The 18,180-nt window shown below is 43.0% G+C and overlaps 1 protein-coding gene and 1 pseudogene across 1 annotated transcript; one reads left to right on the top strand and one right to left on the bottom strand.

Annotated features, from left to right (window-relative positions):
- The first annotated feature begins 1,806 nt into the window (after positions 1 to 1,806).
- Positions 1,807 to 12,648, top strand: EXOC3L1 (exocyst complex component 3 like 1). Its single transcript, XM_039327555.1, has 13 exons — positions 1,807 to 2,219; positions 2,910 to 3,070; positions 3,383 to 3,602; positions 4,691 to 5,366; positions 5,632 to 5,749; positions 7,092 to 7,217; positions 7,394 to 7,494; positions 7,827 to 7,937; positions 8,056 to 8,197; positions 9,027 to 9,152; positions 9,348 to 9,503; positions 10,313 to 10,437; positions 11,448 to 12,648. The coding sequence occupies exons 1-13, from the start codon at positions 2,177 to 2,179 to the stop codon at positions 11,632 to 11,634; spliced, it is 2,292 nt and encodes a 763-aa protein (XP_039183489.1). The 5' UTR covers positions 1,807 to 2,176; the 3' UTR covers positions 11,635 to 12,648.
- Positions 12,649 to 14,836: 2,188 nt separating this feature from the next.
- On the bottom strand, positions 14,837 to 18,048 carry LOC120300946 (annotated as a pseudogene).
- Positions 18,049 to 18,180: the final 132 nt, after the last annotated feature.

The raw sequence follows: 18,180 nt of genomic DNA, 5'->3' as shown, positions 1-18,180 counted from the left end.
TTTTACCTCATCATAGAATAGAATAGAATAGAATAGAATAGAATAGAATAGAATAGAATAGAATTATTGGTAAGTGTGATTGGACACAGAAGGACTTTGTCTCCAGTGCATAAGCTCTCAGTGTACAAATAAATAACAAAGTAATATAATCTAAAGTAGAATAGAATAATGAATAGAATAATGAATGGAATGGAATGGAATAGAATAGAATAGAATAGAATAGAATAGAATAGAATAGAATAGAATAGAATAGAATAGAATAGAATAGAATTCTTTATAGGCCAAGTGTGATTGGCACATAAGGAATTTGTCTCCAGGTGCAGAAACTTTCAATGTACATGCAAAGCAATTGAGAAATAATAATCATAATAATAATATCAATAAGAGGTAGTAGTAAAGAAGAAAGGATAATAATACCACAACCATACATAGAATTAGATGTTTATTTATTTATTTATGAGACTTATATACCGCTTTAAGTACAAGCACTTTCTAAGCGGTGTACACCAGTAAGCAATGTATGTATATATTTACATTGCCCCCAACAATCTGGGTCCTCATTTTACCTACCCCGGAAGGATGGAAGGCTGAGTCAACCTTGAGCTGGTGAGATTCGAACCGCTGACCTGCTGAACACAGTCAGCTAAAGTGGCCTGCAGTACTGCACTCTAACTGCTGCGCCACCTCAGCTCTTAATAATTGTTGTAATATCTATAATTATAATTAGACATAGAACAGTACTGTGAGGATTAGGTGTTCCGCCGAGTGATGGCACGAAGAACATCTGTCCCTGTGTCTAGTCGTTTTGGCATGCAAAGCCCTATAGCAGCATCGTGATGGGTGGGAGTTGAAGCAGTTTATGTCCAGGATGTGAGGGGTCTGTAGATATTTTCTCAGCCCTCTTTCTGACTCAATATACGGGTCCTCAATGGAAGGCAAGCTGGTTGCAATTGGTTTTTTTTCCCTGCAGTCCTAACTATCCATTGAGTCTGTACCTGTCCCTCTTGGTTGCTATACCAGACCAGAAAGTTATTGAAGTACAAATGACAGACTCAAAGATTCATCAGTTGAATCTTCAGGCCCATACCAATGAAGCTTCTTGGATGAGAAGCAAAATGACTTCTTAATAACAACAATAATAACAATATCAACAACAATACTAATAAAGTTGGAAGGGACCTTGGAGGTCATCTAGTCCAACCCCCTGCTCAGGTGGGAAATCCTATACCATTTCAGACAAATAGCTGTCCAGTCTTTTCTTAAAAACTTCCAGTGTTGGAGACTTCTTCTATTCCAGTATTTGAGAGGCTGCCACAAAGACGAAGGGGTCAATTTATTTTCCAAAGCACCAGAAGGCAGGACAAGAAACAGTGGATGGAAACTGATCAAGGAGAGAAGCAACCTGAAATTAAGGAGAAACTTCCTAACAGTGAGGACAATTAACCAGTGGAACATACGTGCCTTCAGGTGTTGTGGGTGCTTCATCACTGGAGGTTTTTAAGAAGAGACTGGACAATCACTTGTCCGAAATGGTGTAGGATCTCCTGCTTGAGCAGGGGCTGGACTAGAAGACCTCCAAGGTCCCTTCCAGCTCTGTTCTGTTCTGATTTTTCTTCTTCCTCCAGGACAAAAAAAAAAAAAAACATTCCAGTTGCCTTTTTGAAAAAGCATCTTTGGAGGAAATTTACATTTTTTTCTATTGATGCATTAGGTCAGTTCCAGAGTTGGCATAATCCAACACACAGTCTCTTGAGCACTGTGTTAGTTGGCCTGAATGTTTAGAAATAAAACAAAATATTCGTGAAGAAACTGCATCTACAGGCACGGCCTGTGCAAAGCAGAACGAGAAAGATCTCTGGATCCTGGCAAAGGGGAGGCATGGATGCTTGCTGTGGTCAAAAGCCAGCGGCGGCATTGATGCACAGAGCTATTTTGTGCTGCTTCATCTGCATTCCCAAAGAATGAAACTGACCGGTAGATTTACTGTTTCCCCCCCTCCCCGCCGCCTTCCTATTCCAACATCCTGAGTGTTTTTGCTTCAGTGTTACAGAGCAAACCCCCAAGGAATCATGAGGAGTATTAACTGACGGAAACGCTATTCATTGCCTCGGCTTCCTCTGCTCAGCCCCGTCCAGTCCTAAGCTTTGAACCGGGGTACCCTGCTGCAATTGAAGTCATGGGGATGTCTGCCGAGGACAGCAGTTCCACCCATCCCAGAGGTAACAACTGAAAAATGAAGATTGGGGGGGGGGGTTTAGGGGATATGTAACCCTTTCTACTAAGCAACAGCCAAATACGCAAGTCACCCAGTTATATCGATCTGTTTCTTTCTTCCTTTTACCTTTTCCACAGCAGTAGCAGGAAAAGGATAATTTTATTCCGAACAGGGGAATGCAGGAATCTAATTCCCAAACTTCGTGCTTGGAACCAGGACAAAACGGGAATCTGATTTATGTTTGAATAGAAAGTTCAACCTATTTTAATTCCACAAATCTCCTCCATCTCTCACTTTAAAAATGTTGGTTTAGGGACAACTCAGCCTGAACACGTCCTGATCAGCTTGTGTCATCCCAGATGTATTGACATCATCATTTAATTTTGCTTGGGAATCAGCTTGGCCGTCCCGGTCCTGGGAGGCTGCATTTTCATTGCCTTCTTACCATGGTGGGAATAGTTACAATCCTACAATCACTTTCTTCTCCCTCAAACACAGCCTTCTCTGTGTAGCAAGAACCCCTCCTAGAGGGATCTTTCGTGTTTCAAGCTTAGGAACCAGAGCTAATGGTCCACCAGCTGCAAAGTTATGCCTTCATTTCCCGTTTCCTTCCTGCGTCCTTAGATGAAGCATTCCTATCTGGTTAAAAGCACACCGCCTGGAATTTTACTTCCTTTCATTGTTGTTGCCCTAGAGGGAGAATGGCCAGAACTGGAAAAAGCAGAGAAGCTGGCAAGAGGGGCTGCCTTAAAGTGGGCATCTGGGGTGTTTTACCAACCAGACAAGCTGGATAGTCTTCCGCAGTACAAGATTCGGGAAGTGCAGCGGAACAGGTTCATTGAATCCCGCCTAAAGGTAGGTAAGCGTCACAGGGTAATTTCATAAAGTCCAAGGGCCCTTGGTGGTCTCTGAGTTGGGTTGTTTTCTTGTGGACTTAACTAGATGACATCATCAGGGCTAGAGGGAGCAGAGTTTATGGAGAGAAGGAAGATGAGGAGGATTGTATTGTAGGGATCTTGGTGCTCTCTGACCTTGGAAGTTTTCTTGCAGAAGTTTCATTACCCAACTAGGTAACATTATCAGTGCTAGAAGTGGGGGAGAGGAGGAGGAGTGCTTACAGGAGTGGGGTTTCCACCTGTAATGACTTACATTTGGCTTTGCCTCTAGTCCACTGCTCAGTCCTACCTGGAAGGCATGAACACGGGCCTGGAGGAGCTGCATTCTGCCCTCACTGATGTCCAACATGTTCAAGAAGAATTGGGGAGCATTCAGAAGGATCTCACGTCATGCCTCGATTCATTTCGGAGCTTACAGGAGCTACGAGAACTGGCCACGAAGCATGACCAGCTGGAAGCAGTGGTCCAGATGTTGCCCCAGCTTTTCTCAGGTGACTTGCGCCTTGCGTTAGGCTACTCCGAAATGCATTGCAAAATTTTAGGGCAGACAGCCAGAGGTGAAGAATCCTTAACACAGAAGCACACACTCTGAAACTGTCCCTAGACCCCATGAAAACCTTAGATTGAATTCCAGAGCCCTTTCATGAATAGCCACCGAATTATGTATGTATTTGTCTCAGAAAGGGGAAAGTGTTATTATTACTTCAGTTTTAATTAAATGTCAGCAACATGAAATTTTATTCTTCTTTGTGCCCCAGCAAACGTCTGGAGTGAGGCTCTTGAATCAAAGACCAAATGTGGACTTCAGTTCCCAAAATTTTGCATAGATATTGAATGCTTTCCCCAAACCAGGAATGGAAGTTTGTGTATTCCTAATTACATTAGCGTAGTTTTCACTCCAGCACAGTTTCTGGTTTTTATCCCTCGTTCTTTATTATTTTCATTGCTCTCTTGATCAGTACATATTTAAGTACAATTTTGAAAGTATAAGAATGAATGTTCCACTGGAGCCCAATGTTTTTATGCTGTCTTTATATCAAGATGTAAAAAAAATCTAACATGAAATTAAAGGGGCTATTTAATTGTGGGAAGTAGGCTGATTTTTTTTAATAATTTACCAAAAGAAATTCTAATTGCCTGCCACGAAGAAAATACAATATATTGTAGGAAACATCACAGTCAAAAACTAGGGATAGAACGAGGCTTCATGAAATCAACATTTGGTGACTTCATGACTTCGTTTTCGTGATTTGTGACTTTGTTTCAACAAATGATGCTTATTGATTGATTGATTTTTTTTATCCCATTTTTTTTCTAAGGCAGGAGTGTCCAATCTTGGCAGCTTTAAGACTGCCTGGCTGGCTTGGGAATTCTGGGAGTTGAAATCCACAGTCTCAAAGTTGCCAAGGGTTACGGTTGGACACCCTTGTTCTATTGGATTGATGAAAGTATGTAGTTTTTCCTCTGCTCGGAGTACCAACCCCTGTTCAATATTGTCTTCCTTTCCTTTCCTTTTGGAGGTTTCAATTTGGAAAGCTTACACTTAATCCCTGTCTCTCCTTTACTTTTCTCTCTGTAGTACCTCAACTCATTTCGGAAACTTTCAATTTCTTACAAAGCCAGAACCTCTTGAGAGCTCATCTAGGGCTCATGGACCTGGAGAATTTACGGGATAGCATCCTATCCCAGTTGCATAACCGCAACCTGCTCAGCTCCTTGAATCTGACCAGCATTGAATCCTACTTTGGAGGTCTCCTGGAACTGAACGATGCCTTGGCCCAGCATCTGTGGCACACAGTTGCCCATGCCACAAAATTGGTGTCAGAGGATCCAGCCCTTTTTGTATCAGTTGTACGGATCATTGAGAGAGAAGAAAGCATAGATGCCAACGTGCTGCTGAGGTCCCAGCCTCATGGCTTCCTCCCACCGGGACGCCCAAAATGTTGGAGAAGGAAATTCTTCCAAGTCATTCAAGACGCGGTCGTAGCTTCCTATTTCCAGGCTGAGCCAAACAAGACTCAAGGCCAGTGGCTTAGTAGCCATTTGGCATCCTTGCAGAGTAGCATCCTAACTGAATTATGCATCGTGAAAGATTTGATGGTTCAGTGCTGCCCTCCTCATTACAACATCCTCACGGCCTTTGCCACCATGTTCCACCAAGGCCTAAGCAAGCACCTGCATCACATTCTTGCCTGGGACCTAGACAAACAAGAGATCTTTGCTCTGCTCCACTGGGCAATCCATGTCTACCCAAGGTTGGTGCTGTTGTTAGTGGGTGCCGAAGGCCGTGAGGCAAAGGCACTTCCATACTTTTTAGGAAGAAGTTCTGGAGATGATATTGATGATTGTAACATCCATATATAGGCAGAGTCCATTATGCCTCAGTAGAAGGAATCCAACATGGGTGCATGTTAGAATTTGACTCGTGGTATATATCCAATCCAGGCTGGCATGTTGCAGGAAAGCTAAAAGCTGACTTCTGCATTTTTCTCCTGACTTCCCCCCCTTTTTTTTTATCAGTTCTGAAATGATGTCTCACCCACATCTGCTTCCTGAAGTGGACGTCTCAGCCTTGGGTCCTATGCTTCCAGCAGATACAATAGGCTCTCTGGAAGAGTCTTATCTGGGGAAAGTACAGGTGAGTTAGAAGATCAGGATCAGGGTTTTTGAAAATCCAATTATCTGTGGACACGGAAGGAGGTCTGAATGTCTTTAGCACCGATTGAACTGGAGTCTATGGGCTACTGTGAGAAGGTAATCCAAAGTTTTAGGCAATTTATTTTGTGGTACTACCTGGGATTGCTTTCCATTGGAGATGCTGAGCGTACATTCTAAGACTCTCTATTATCTACATCCAATTTGTTTACAATATTGCAGTTTAGAATAGAATAGAATAGAATAGAATAGAATAGAATAGAATAGAATAGAATAGAGCTGGAAGGGACCTTGGAGGTCTTCTAGTCCAGCCCCCCGCTCATGCAGAAGAATTTATATCATCTCAGACAAGTGACTGTCTAGCTTCTTCTTAAAAATCTTCAGTAATGGAGCGCCCACGATTTCTGGAGGCAAGCTGTTCTACTGGTTAATTGTCCTCATTGTCAGGAAGTTTCTCCTTAATTCCAGGTTGCTTCTCTCCTTGATCAGTTTCCAACCATTGTTTCTTGTCCTGCCCTCTGGTGTTTTGGTGAATAACATGACCCCGTCTTTGAGGCAGCCCCTCAAATACTGCTATCATGTCTCCCCTATTTCTTCTTTTCTTTAGACTAGCCAAACCCAAGTCCTACAGCCGTTGTTTGTATGTTTTAATCTCCATCTTAGTTGCTCTTCTCTGATTTTTTTCCAAACTCTCAACATCTTTTTTGTGATATGGTGACCAAAATTGGCTGCAGCATTCCAGGTGTAGTCTTACTAGGGCTTTATAAAGCGGTACTAATACTTGTGCGATCTTGATTCTATGCTTCTGTTTATACAACCTAGAATTGTATTAGCTTCTTTGGCTGCTGCTGCACACTGCTGGCTCATAGTCAAATGATTGTCCACTACGACTCCAAGGTCCCTCTCACAGTTACTGTTTTTAAGCCAGGTCTCGCCCTGTCTGTACTTGTAGCTTTGATTTTTCCTGCCTAAACGTAAAAATTTTATCCTAACTTTATCACGGGTGGGAGTTCAAATCCTCTTCAGGAATCTTGATTCACACTCCGATCTGGAGGTTGACCTAATGGTGGAACACCAGCAGCGTCTGCGAGACGGGCTGAGTTTTGTAGCCATTTTACGGTAATGGAGAAAACTGAAAATGGGAGATGGAAAGGTTGCAGCCAGGTCAAGGCACTACACTGTTTATGGCAATTGATTTGAGTGGGTTTAAGCAGACCAAATGAGACAAATGAATTGGAACAGGTGGAAGCTCCTAAAAGAGCCGTCCCTTTAGTTCATTTCAAAGAGTCAGGATTCCTGGATCCCATTTTGTTTCCTTCCTCTAGGCTAGTATTGCAGAATGGATGCAGAAGGCTCTAGAAATGGAGTTTGAGGAATGGCTTTGTGGAAAAGAACCTGAATCTGACTATCAAGGCTTCTTCCAGACCAATCTGCCTATCATTGCCATGAAGGTTAGGAGGAATTGGGGAGGCAAGGAGAAGACTTAGCTAACTGAACAAAGAAGATATTTTTAGTTGTAAAAGCCAAATCATGAGTTTGGTTCCCCATCTGTTCTTTTCTCTCTCTCTCTCTCTCTCTCTCTCTCTCTCTCTCTCTCTCTCTCTCTCTTTCCCATTAAATATCTCAGATGCTTGATGAAAACATTAAAGTGGTATCGCTCATCTCTGGGATTTTCCAGCAGAAAGTTCTGGAAATGGCTTTGGGAGAACTGGAGGCCTTTTTGGGCAGGTCAGTTTCATCTTGTACTCCAACTAATTCCAAAAGACAGGATGACCTGTCTACTAAGAGCTCAACACAGCAGGAGAAGGATCTTTGGGCCCAACCCGTAGACACCTCTGAGCTGAATCAAGTCAAAAGTTCATTTCTGAAAATTCTTGGGTAATTGGATCCATCTTGGTCCTATCCACCATTAGGTCAGCTTATTGGTGGTTCTACAACCGTGTGGGAAAGGGGGTTGACATGCAAGCTGGAAGTAAGGTGACTAGATGGATCATTCCACGCCCGCTACAATCTCTGGGTGAGCAAGGCCCCTATGATATATGTATCTTTCCTTTCCGCAGCCTGTACGAGAAACTGGTGGAATTTTGCAAAGCACATCAGCAAGAGCCCATGGCATCTACATACTACACAGCAAGATTGTTGTCCACTGTCAACAACTGCTTGGCTCTCAGGTATTCCCAAAGGCTGTTTCTGGTATTCTGTCTCTCTTTCCGCGCTCCATTTTCTTCATCTTCTTAGCCATCAGCCAGAAGATTCCTTCTTAGTTATTTCTCTGCTCTTTGCTGGCAGCTCTTCCATCTCAGCCTTGTGTGCCAATGGGTTGCCATCTGAAGAGCCTGCAAGGATACTACCATCTCTACACACGGCCTTAGAGAAAACTCAGAAGAAGGCATGCCAACTTCTCCTGGAGGAGATGCTGGCTGACTTGAAGGTACTCCTCGTTCAGGATCACACATAGCAGTGGGTGTGGTTTTGGCTTGGGGTGCTTGGGGAACCTAATTAACAGTGGTTATTCAATACGCCACGATTAAACCATTCATGGCTTAGCTTGCAACCTGAACCAGGTTACTGATTGCTACATATCTGGCACAAACAGAGCAGATTCCAGCTGCCTTGTGCAAATACACACCACCCCTTGAGAAGTGAGAACTGCACCCTACACAGCACGAAAGGCTGAAACAAACCAATGGTCAAAAGCTGTGTTTCACTGGATGTTGATATAAACAGCTCATCCAGTAATTCCTATGCATGTTATAACATAAAGGTAAAGTTTTCCCCTGTCCAGTCGTGTCGTGAGGCTGTGCTCAACTCCGTTTCTTAGTCGAGGGAGCCAGCGTTGTCCAAAGACAGCTGTTACCTTCCCACCAAAATGGTACCTACTTATCTATGTGCATTTGCATGCTTTCGAATTGCTAAGTGGGCAGGAGCTGGGGCAAGGAACGGGAGCTCACCCCGTCTCACGATGCTTGGGTCTCAAACCCAGGCTGTCAGCTTTCCAGATGACAAGTTCAGCGTCTTTAAGTTCCGAGCCATTGCGCCCCATTATAACATAGATCACGGCAAACCAATTGGTTTTTTTTCAGCGTCTATGTTTGCAGATGTCTGTACCGGTTGTTCTTTCTGAGTCTCCTCTTGCATCCGATACTGACAGCGCTAATCTCAAATAGATTAACTTTTATTTAAAAGCTACCAGAATTTTCTCTCTTTTGCTACCTGGTATGCTCCCCTAAATAAGAGGTCTCTCTTGTGATCTGTTCCAGCCATTCTTTGCCCAGTTGCCCTCCCGCCAGTGGCTGCTGGATGACTTTCAGCTGATGAACAGCATCTGCGAGGTGATCGACAAACATGCGGATGGTTTCTGCAGAACTCACAAACCTAACAGCCTGGTAAGATTCTGGCCACCATTGGGGGCATCAGTGGTGGGGAAGATCGATCCACTCCTGAAAGCGTGAGCATCATTCTGAGGTCATCATAAGCCTGATACCACATCAGTCTGTTACCAATAGACTAACAAATAGGATTTCGGCTGTATCCATAAAACATCACACCTCTTTTTCCTTCTCCTTATAATGCCCACTCAGTACCTGCTGTCAGAAGCTGAGCACCTGGTCATGAGCCAGTATGTGAAGTCCCTCTTACAGAAACGAATGACGTGTCGAACAGCTGAGGAGAGGAGTAAGATGTCCACAAGGATGCTGCAGGACACCACTCAGCTGAAGGAACTCTTCTGTGCCCTGGTGAGAAAGAGGGGCGGGGCGGAAAAACCTCTCCAGCCTGGGTAGAAATACTGCAAAAAAAAAAAAGGGGGGGGGGTGGAAATCTCTGGGGAGAGGCAGTCTATTTTGACCAACCAAGGGGAAATGATTACCGTATTTTCTGGCGTATAAGACGACTTTCTAAAGCACGTAAATCGGCTCCGAAGTCAGGGGTCGTCTTATACGCCGAGTCGTCTAATACACCGGAAAATACGGTACTACAACTTGAGAGGCAATAAGCACAAGGGTTTTGCGTGGTTTAATTCTGCCCTTTTAAAAATAGAGTAAAACTCAACACTGCAATCTCATACCCAGAAAACAGAAGTTTTAAAGTGATGTAGGGAAGAATTGCAAAAAAATAAAAAAAAATTAATTAGATTTGTGGTCATTGCAATTAAATCAAAATGCAATCAAAATGGCAGCAGTTGGCTTAGACCAAAAGAAACTACAATAAAGTATCCATGCTATAAAAACGGTCAACTAGGGAAAAAAAAAACATTTGTGATTCCAAATGTGTCTGATTATTTGTTTGTTTGGTGATCAATTCAATATGAATAAATATGTGCAATTTTACTTCTGGTTGGGTGTTTTTATAGCATGAAAACTTTCTTGTAGTTTCTTTTGGTCTATTTATGCCAACTGCCTTCCTTGATTGCATTTCTGCCATTCTCTCCTACATCATTTGGAAACGTCTGTTTTGTGGGTATGAAATTGCAGCGTTGAATTTTAATCTGTTTTAAAAGTAAGTGAACGTATTGGTTTTGAGCTGGCTGGCTTTGTTTCCTTCCCAGGGCTTGGAGGAGGACAAACTGTCCCTCAAAGTCATTGCAGATCTGCAGCAGATCATCAGTGTCAAGGATCCTTCTATGCTTGGTCTGGAAGTGCTGGGATTCATGACAAAATATCCTGATATCAGGTAGGATACCCATTTTTTAATTGCAACATCCTCTGGCATCAAATCCGCATTTGGGGACTGGGTGAGAAACTCAGAAACTGCTATAATGTTCCTTTAACTCCAGATACTCAGGACCGTAGAGATCATTAGGGATCATTAATGGTACTTGATTGTTTTATTTATTATGAAGTGTTATCATCTTTACATTTCCTTTTAGTTTCATATCTAGTATTATTAATAACTGGAAGTCATTAGAAAAAAAAGCTTACAAATGTGTCAATAAGTACAATATCTATGGAGTTTTTGGTGCTCTCATAGCTTGTTTATATACCGGTGAACACTCCCACCAACACTGACAGAGCTAGCCCCTGTACGTGAACAGAGAGCCCTGTTCATTACCTCGTTGGGTAATGAAATGTCTGCAAGAAAACAACCAAGCTCTGAGTGCATCCAGGACTTCACAGCCCAATCTTAAGCTATAAATATTCTCTTCTAGAAGTACAATATCTTTCTGTCCTGCTACTGTTCCATCTCTAATCAGAAAGTGAGAAGATTTTCCAGGAGTTTCCATTCAAGAGACTGAATGCACGCTGTATTGTTGGGATCATGCAGGCCTTTGTAGTGTATCCAGAGGGCAGGCTGGGGCTGGAGAAAACCGCAGCAGAGAAAGCTGATAACAAATAAACTATCTGGCAGAGAAATCCCTTCTTCATTAATCTGCAGGCTTTCCTCCAGAGTTGACAGAAGAAGAAACCAAAGAAAAAGCCACTTCCTTGTGTGTGTGTGTGTGTGTGTGTGTGTGTGTGTGTGTGTGTGTATGTGTGTGTGTGTGTATGCTCTCTCTTATATCTCTGAGAGATCTCTGCCTTTGGGTCATCCCTCAGTGCTGCTTATGAGGTGGAGTATGATCCATACAAACTGACACGATATTCACTTCGTTTTGAAGTTGTTTCTCGTGTCTGCTGTAAAAAAGGTAACGCGGTTACCCTTCTGGAACCTGGTTTATTATTATTATTTTTATTTTCCTCCAGTGAGGACCACGTTTCCATGTTCTTGTACTTGCGGGGCGACATCTCCAAAGAAATCTGCAATCACGTGCTGGGAGTCATGGTGAAAAATCCTCAGGTCCTACCGGAGAATTACGATCCCATTTTCAGCAATATCTTGGTTCCTGCTCCAGAAATGCCCTTTTGCCTTGGCAAGTCCAAATGTGCCTGAGAGCTCCTATCTGTAGCCGGTGCTGGTGCTAATGCTGATGCTGCCAACCGTCTCACCAGCCTGTCTGAATTCACCGCCGGGAATTCAGTTGGTAAACTTGGCAACGTGCGGGAACTTACTGTAAGGACTTAGATCTCTTGCAGGGGCGCAGCGACTCTTGGCTTATGATGCATTTGATCCCTCCCTCAGGCTCAGCCTGGTCATCTCCTACAGATGGTGAATAAGAATAATGGGGACCTGACATGGTGGTTGCCATGGATGACGGTAGACTAAAACTAAGCATCTCTGGTCCTAGAAATAGCACTTAGACTTATATACCGCTTTACAGGGCTTTACAGCCCTCTCTAAGTGGTTTACAGAGTCCACATCTTGCCCCCAACAATCTGGGTCCTCATTTTACTGACCTCGGAAGGATAGAAGGCTGAGTCAACCGTGAGCTGCTGAGAATCGAACAGCTGGCAATCGGCAGAATTAGCTTGCAATACTGCATTCTAACCACTGCGCCACCATGGCTCTTAGGACAGTACCTTCACCACTGCATCACATTAATGTTTGGGCTATGAAGCAATCCTGGCTTAATGTCACCTCTGAGCTTCTGTTGCTAAATAGGGACTAGAACTAAGTCTTCTTAGTGCATTATCATGCCTTAACCCCTAAAGTACATTAGTTTTGAATTTTGGGTCAATATACTGCAGAGAAGTAGCCTAGTTAAGCAATCATGGACTTAAAAGTTGAGAACTAAAACAGTCTAATTTTATCCTGAGAAACCAGACACTGAATACACTCATGAATAAGCCAGAAATTTTAGGTTTTAAAATACTCCCAAGATGGGCTTATCTGCAAGCGTAGACAATACTAGTTTTTCCCCAGCAAAGTCTTGTCACCCAGCTGCAGTCCTCAAGGCTTTTCTCTTGGAATCTGTGGTGGAAAAAAAGGAAGGACAAATCAAACTGATTAATGAAATTGCAGGTGTGGGATTGTGGAAAGTTTCTCCATGAAGCAAAGAAAGAAAAATAGTAATAGAAATAAACATAGAGGCTAAGAGATGGAAGCAGTTTTTTTAAAAAATAAATAAAAAAATAAAAATAAACTGGAGCTGCCAGAATCAAACAGACTTTACTCAAGGAAAGGCTTTTGAGCTGGTCATTCAGAATCATTGGACACAAGATGGAGATTGGATGAAAAAGGCCAGTCTGAGTTATTGCATCTCTTAAATTATTTTTGATAAACCCAGCTTGGGTTATTGTATCTCTTACTGTATTTCTTAAGGCGGGCACGGCAGCTCATGGGTTAAAGATGCTGAGCTTGTCACCTGAAAAGCCGACAGCCCAGATTTGAGATCTGAGTGCTGAGCAACAGGGTGATTCTCATTACTTGCCCCGGTTCCTGCCCACCTAGCAGTTTGAAAGCATGCAAATGGGAGTAGATAAATAGGTACCACTTTGATGGGAAGATAACAGCGCTGCCTTCGCTTCGGTGTATAATCATGCTGGCCACATGGCCACAGATGTGTCTTCAGACAACACTGGCTCCCTCTGCTAGGAAACGGAGATGAGCACCATCTCCTATAGTCAGGCACGACTGTCGCAGGAAAACTTTAACAGAACAGAATAATGGAAGGGACCTTGGAGGTCTTCTAGTCCAACCCCGGCTCAGGCAGGAAACCGTATACCATTTCAGACAAATGGTTGTCCAATCTCTTCTTTAAAACTTCCAGTGTTGGAGCACCCATAACTTCTGGAGGCAGGTTGTCCCATGAAGAATGTTCTCTCAGTGTCACGAAATTTCTCCTTAGTTCTAGGTTGCTTCTCTCCTTGATCAGTTTCCATCCGTTGCTTCTTCTCCTGCCTTCAGGCGCTTTGGAGAATAGCTTGACTCCCTCTTCTTTGGGGCAACCCTGAGATATCTTTACCTTTATCTCTTATAAGAAAGCCTGTAAATTAGTAAGTTCAAAGCTTGAGGCCAGATGTCATTGAGTAGGGAAAAAATCCTATAGCTCAGGGGTGTCAAACTGCCAGCCCGTGGGCTGGACACGTCACGTGGAAGCCGCGCCCACCCCATTGCCGGCAATGGCAAAACCGTCCCAATACATTGCGTGACGTCACTTGACCTCGCGAGTTTGACATGTCTGCTATTTGACACGTCTGCTATTTTGGATTGAGAGCTCTACCTCTTACATTGCTACATTCCCGGCAAATGCTTCACTGGCAAGCAAGCATCCAGTCCGGATCTTACTAAGAGGTTAGTATTCAAACCACCAGCATTCCAGGCCTTAAGGGAGATGGACAATCCAACTCTCTTTTTGGGTCATGACTATCGCTCCCCATTCTCCACACGGCAGTGCTGAAATTCAGCTTCTTTACTGGACAGAGTTGAAAATAAATAGTGTTCTGGCATTAATGGCGAAACAACTGCCACCGAGCCAGAGTTTATCCAGTTAGTCTTGTGACTGCAATTAGTCTGTATTGACTTGCAGATCTAGAACGTCTAAAGAGTCTTGTAAAAGAAAAAGAAAGAGCCGTGTGAAAGAAACTCTTTTGCAATTGTTAGTAATGCAGAGTTGGGAAACGCTTCCCCAGCCTCCTTCTAATACTTTTGCCCTGGCTATATTAAACCTTTGAGACAGATGTCACTGTTTATCCTATTACATGCAATACTTTTGGAATAAAAGAGTTCCTCTGAGTCATACTGTACCAGCAACACATCATACTTGTTCCCAATCACCTACTGTCACAAATATTCTTCTAAGCAAGTTTTCAGACTGGGGAAGGGACGAGAAGTCCTTGGTGGTTCCTCAGTGTCCCATTATCACCTTGAATATTATAAATGGGGGGGAGGGGAAGAGTTACTGTGTTCATAGAGCATCTTTGCTTGCTTTGACTTAGCAGGGAGACACTTTTCCATATGAACTAAATTCTTCTACCCACTAAGTTAGGATGTACTTGAAACTCTGCATTCCCAAGCATAGGTACACGAAGTCAAGAATATATGATTTAAAGTGAGATGACAATACAGTGTGGGAACAATCCAGAGAAAAGAAATATTTTTGGGAATATTAAAAACGCAGAATATATTTGCCCCCCCCCCAAAAAAAATAATAGAGAAGATCTTTAAAAAGGCAGAAACTTCTCCACACACACACCCCAGCCAGACAACTCAGTAGAAACCAGCTTTTAGAAATGCAGATGTAATAATCCATTCAGAAAGATTGGAGCCCTCCAGCTAGAAGCTCAAGAGATCAGGAAGACAAAGATCCTTAAAAATCTACATATCCCACCCAAACTCTAAGACAGGACATAATAGGATTAACCCACCACCATCAGAATAGCAGAAAGGCACATTCGGACTCAGGTCAAACTTCATGACACAGGAACAACTCCAACCAAAAGCCCAAGAAGGTATAAAAACCCACTCCCTATTACATGTACTCTCTTTTTTCTTCCAGAGCCATCTTTCTGTCTGGCTCTCCTCTTCAATAAACTACAACCTTCTTTCTAAAGCAGTCGCCATGTTGTTTATTCCCGGCTTGGACTGGACCCTGATGAAGACTTTTCCTTCAACAACAGGCACATGCACAAAGTCATAAGAGCAGCCTTGGTGGATCAGAGCAAAGGCTAATCTGGACTAGTTCTGTGTTCTTTAATGGACAAATAGATGCCTAGGAGAAATCAACCAAGGGACATAATGTCCTATTGCTCATGTTCCCCAACTGTTATGAAGAACTGTGCTTCCTCTTGTACTGAAAATAATCTATGGCCATCCTAGCTACTAGCCATAGAAAGCCTTAACTTCAGGTAATCACCAGCAACTGCAATCCATGAAACTGATAAGAGGCATCAACAGAAGAGTCTAGTGTGATTTTTGCACACATATTTTTCAGACAAATAGTAACTGAATTGTGTTCCATTCTGTTTCCAATGGCAGTAGCCAACTTGATTTTCTGAAACAGCCGTATTTGCTATATTCCATATACTGTGGGAAATAATTTGAGGCACTTATTAATGGTCAGCAGCAGCCCCATTGTTAGTCACTAGCTGCTTTTTACAGCCATTCTTTGTAATTGTTCAAAGTGATGCAGAATTAAAACAATACACCCTTCATAAATAAAATACTGAGCGTGAATTGTCTTGAGAAGTAGGAAGAAAGCAAACAACAGTTGGAACTGGGTTAAAATGTTTTAATTAACTATTTTAAAGACTTAGTGAAATGGGATTTGGTTCCAGAGACTATAAATATCAAGAAAACTGGTAGCCAATCCTGTCTATTACCCACCAACAAGAAAAACAGGTAGAAGTAAAGTAGGAAATTTGACCACAAAAGATGCATTTTTCGGGAACTGTTTACCAGACCCTTATACCTTATCAGAGTCTTATTGGATTCTTTTCTGGTGCTAGTATTACCACTCAAGGGGAATTCAACAAATGCACAGCAGTGCTTCATCTCACATTGATCCGATCCACATTAAAATATGTTTTTGTGTAGCCATGCCTGAGTCACTAAAGAAATTCGTACATTGCACTAAACTACAATCTGGTTTGAGGTTGGTATCGCGTGGTGTGTGAACTCAACCGTCATGACTTAATCAGTTGCATGACTCAACTAATGGTGGCAAACCCTGCAAAAATAAACCATGACTTGGCAGGAAGGACAAACCATGTGTTTCTCCTTCAACTTCTCATTGGAAGTTGAAGAAAGATGAGAAGGTTTTACTTCCGTGTTTCTATTAAATACTGTACCAGCAACACATCATACTTGTTCCCAATCACCTGCTGTCACAAACATTCTTCTAGGCAGGTTTTCAGACTAGGGAAGGGGAGGAGAATTATCATCTTGAATATTATAAATGGGGGGGAGGGAAAGAGTTACTGTGTTCATAGGGCATCTTTGCTTGCTTTGACTCAGCTGGGAGACACTTTTCCATATGAACTAAATTCCTTTTGTTATTGATAAGCCAGAAATTAATTCAAGATTAATTAAGCAGATAAGTCAGGATAATGAACTAAGGTTTGTTTGTGCATCAAATTCGAATAAGGTCTAACAACAGTTAGGTTAGACCTGGACACAGTAAGCCATAAGAAGCAAACATTACTAATTCCTTCTGTAGGATTGGTCTGAGGGGAGGAGCAAAGCAATATAACTACTTGGGGAAAACAAATGAAACAATAATAATCAAACAAGGCACACAGGAGAAAATAAAACCATCCCAAATTGCTATCATGGAATTGCCAATATTCCCAACTAAAACAGTTCTCTGAAGACCTTTGTTCTCACCTCAGTTTCTCTGTTCTCAACATCTCTAAAATCTTCCCTTATAGTCCTTTCTAGATGCAACCATTACATTCAACTCAGAAAATAAGAGCTTTACTATCCAGTTTGCTCCCGGCTGTTCTCGAACTACAAAGTCTGCATGGAAACAGTGTTGTCCTTAGTTCATTTTTCCTCGGTGTCGTTGCGCAGTTTTTCAAATAGTTTTGCAAAATTAGCCTCGCGTAGCCCGCCGCGGAAACTCTGTGCTGCAAAGGCATAGAGGATAGGGTTGAGGCAGCTGCTTACAAAGGCCACCGACCCATGAATGTTGGTTAAAATTTGAATGGACTCAAGTAAGTCCTGGCTGACCTTGGCCTTGGCATACCTCAACAGCAACACGGAGATGGTGATGAGGTTTAAGCCAGCAAACAAAGAAGGCTCCAACTACTGCAACGATCAGCTTCCCGGTTTTCATTTCCTTGTGGTTTTTCAGCGTCCGAATCTTCCTCGCCACGTAAGTGTAGCAGACTGCCAGCACAGCAAAAGGGATCACAAAGCCAAACAGTGTCTCCGCTATGTTAACCATAAGGCGCTGGTTCTCAGTGTCATAAAATTCATCCGAGCATTTTCCTTTAGGCATCTCTCTGGATGAGAATACCAAGGACGGGCAGGAGAGAACCCCAGCTAGCAACCAAACAGCTAGCATGGTCACATGCACCTCCCTTGGCTTCCGCCATCTTTGGGACGCAAGTGGAAGGACCACGGCCACGAAGCGGTGGAGGCTGATTAACGGGATGGAGAAGATGCTGGTGTGGACTGTCACATACACAAGGTACATGAGGAACCGGCACATGGAGTCCCCAAAAACCCAACCTTTGACAAAATAGTAAGTCCAGAAAGGCACAGTCAGCATTACCATTAAGTCAGCCACAGCTAAGTTCAGGATGAGGGCAATGGTGAAGGAGCGCTGGGGGAATTTGGAAAAGATGGTCCAGATCACATTGCCAGTTGCCCCAATCAGGAAGCACACACTGAGGAACACGGTAGGAATCACTTTGGCCTCCAGAGCTTCCGTAGTCTGGTTGGCTGCTGTCCATTGAAGGAGGTTCATCAGGAGTCCATATAGTCTTGTATAAATGTAAGACAGCTTCAAGACAAATGCACAGGATCCCCACTCAGTCAATAAGATCCAGAAGAAGAAGAAGAAGAAGAAGAAGAAGGAGAAGGAGGAGGAGGAGGAGGAGGAGGAGGAGGAGGAGGAGGAGGAGGAGAAGAAGAAGAAGAAGAAGAAGAAGAAGA

The sequence above is a fragment of the Crotalus tigris genome, unplaced genomic scaffold (assembly GCF_016545835.1).
Source record: "Crotalus tigris isolate CLP2741 ecotype Arizona unplaced genomic scaffold, ASM1654583v1 scf7180000024362.2655971311:6658466, whole genome shotgun sequence".
NCBI lineage: Eukaryota > Metazoa > Chordata > Lepidosauria > Squamata > Viperidae > Crotalus > Crotalus tigris.
Note: the sequence above shows the minus strand (reverse complement) of the source record. Positions and strands in the feature narration are given on the sequence as shown.

Excerpts from the sequence above, each read along its gene's own strand:
- EXOC3L1 (XM_039327555.1), top strand. The coding sequence starts at position 2,177 with ATGGGGATGTCTGCCGAGGACAGCAGTTCCACCCATCCCAGAG. Across the intron at positions 7,938-8,055 it reads AACAACTGCTTGGCTCTCAG|CTCTTCCATCTCAGCCTTGT; the intron begins GTATTCCCAAAG and ends CTTTGCTGGCAG. Across the intron at positions 9,153-9,347 it reads CTCACAAACCTAACAGCCTG|TACCTGCTGTCAGAAGCTGA; the intron begins GTAAGATTCTGG and ends ATGCCCACTCAG.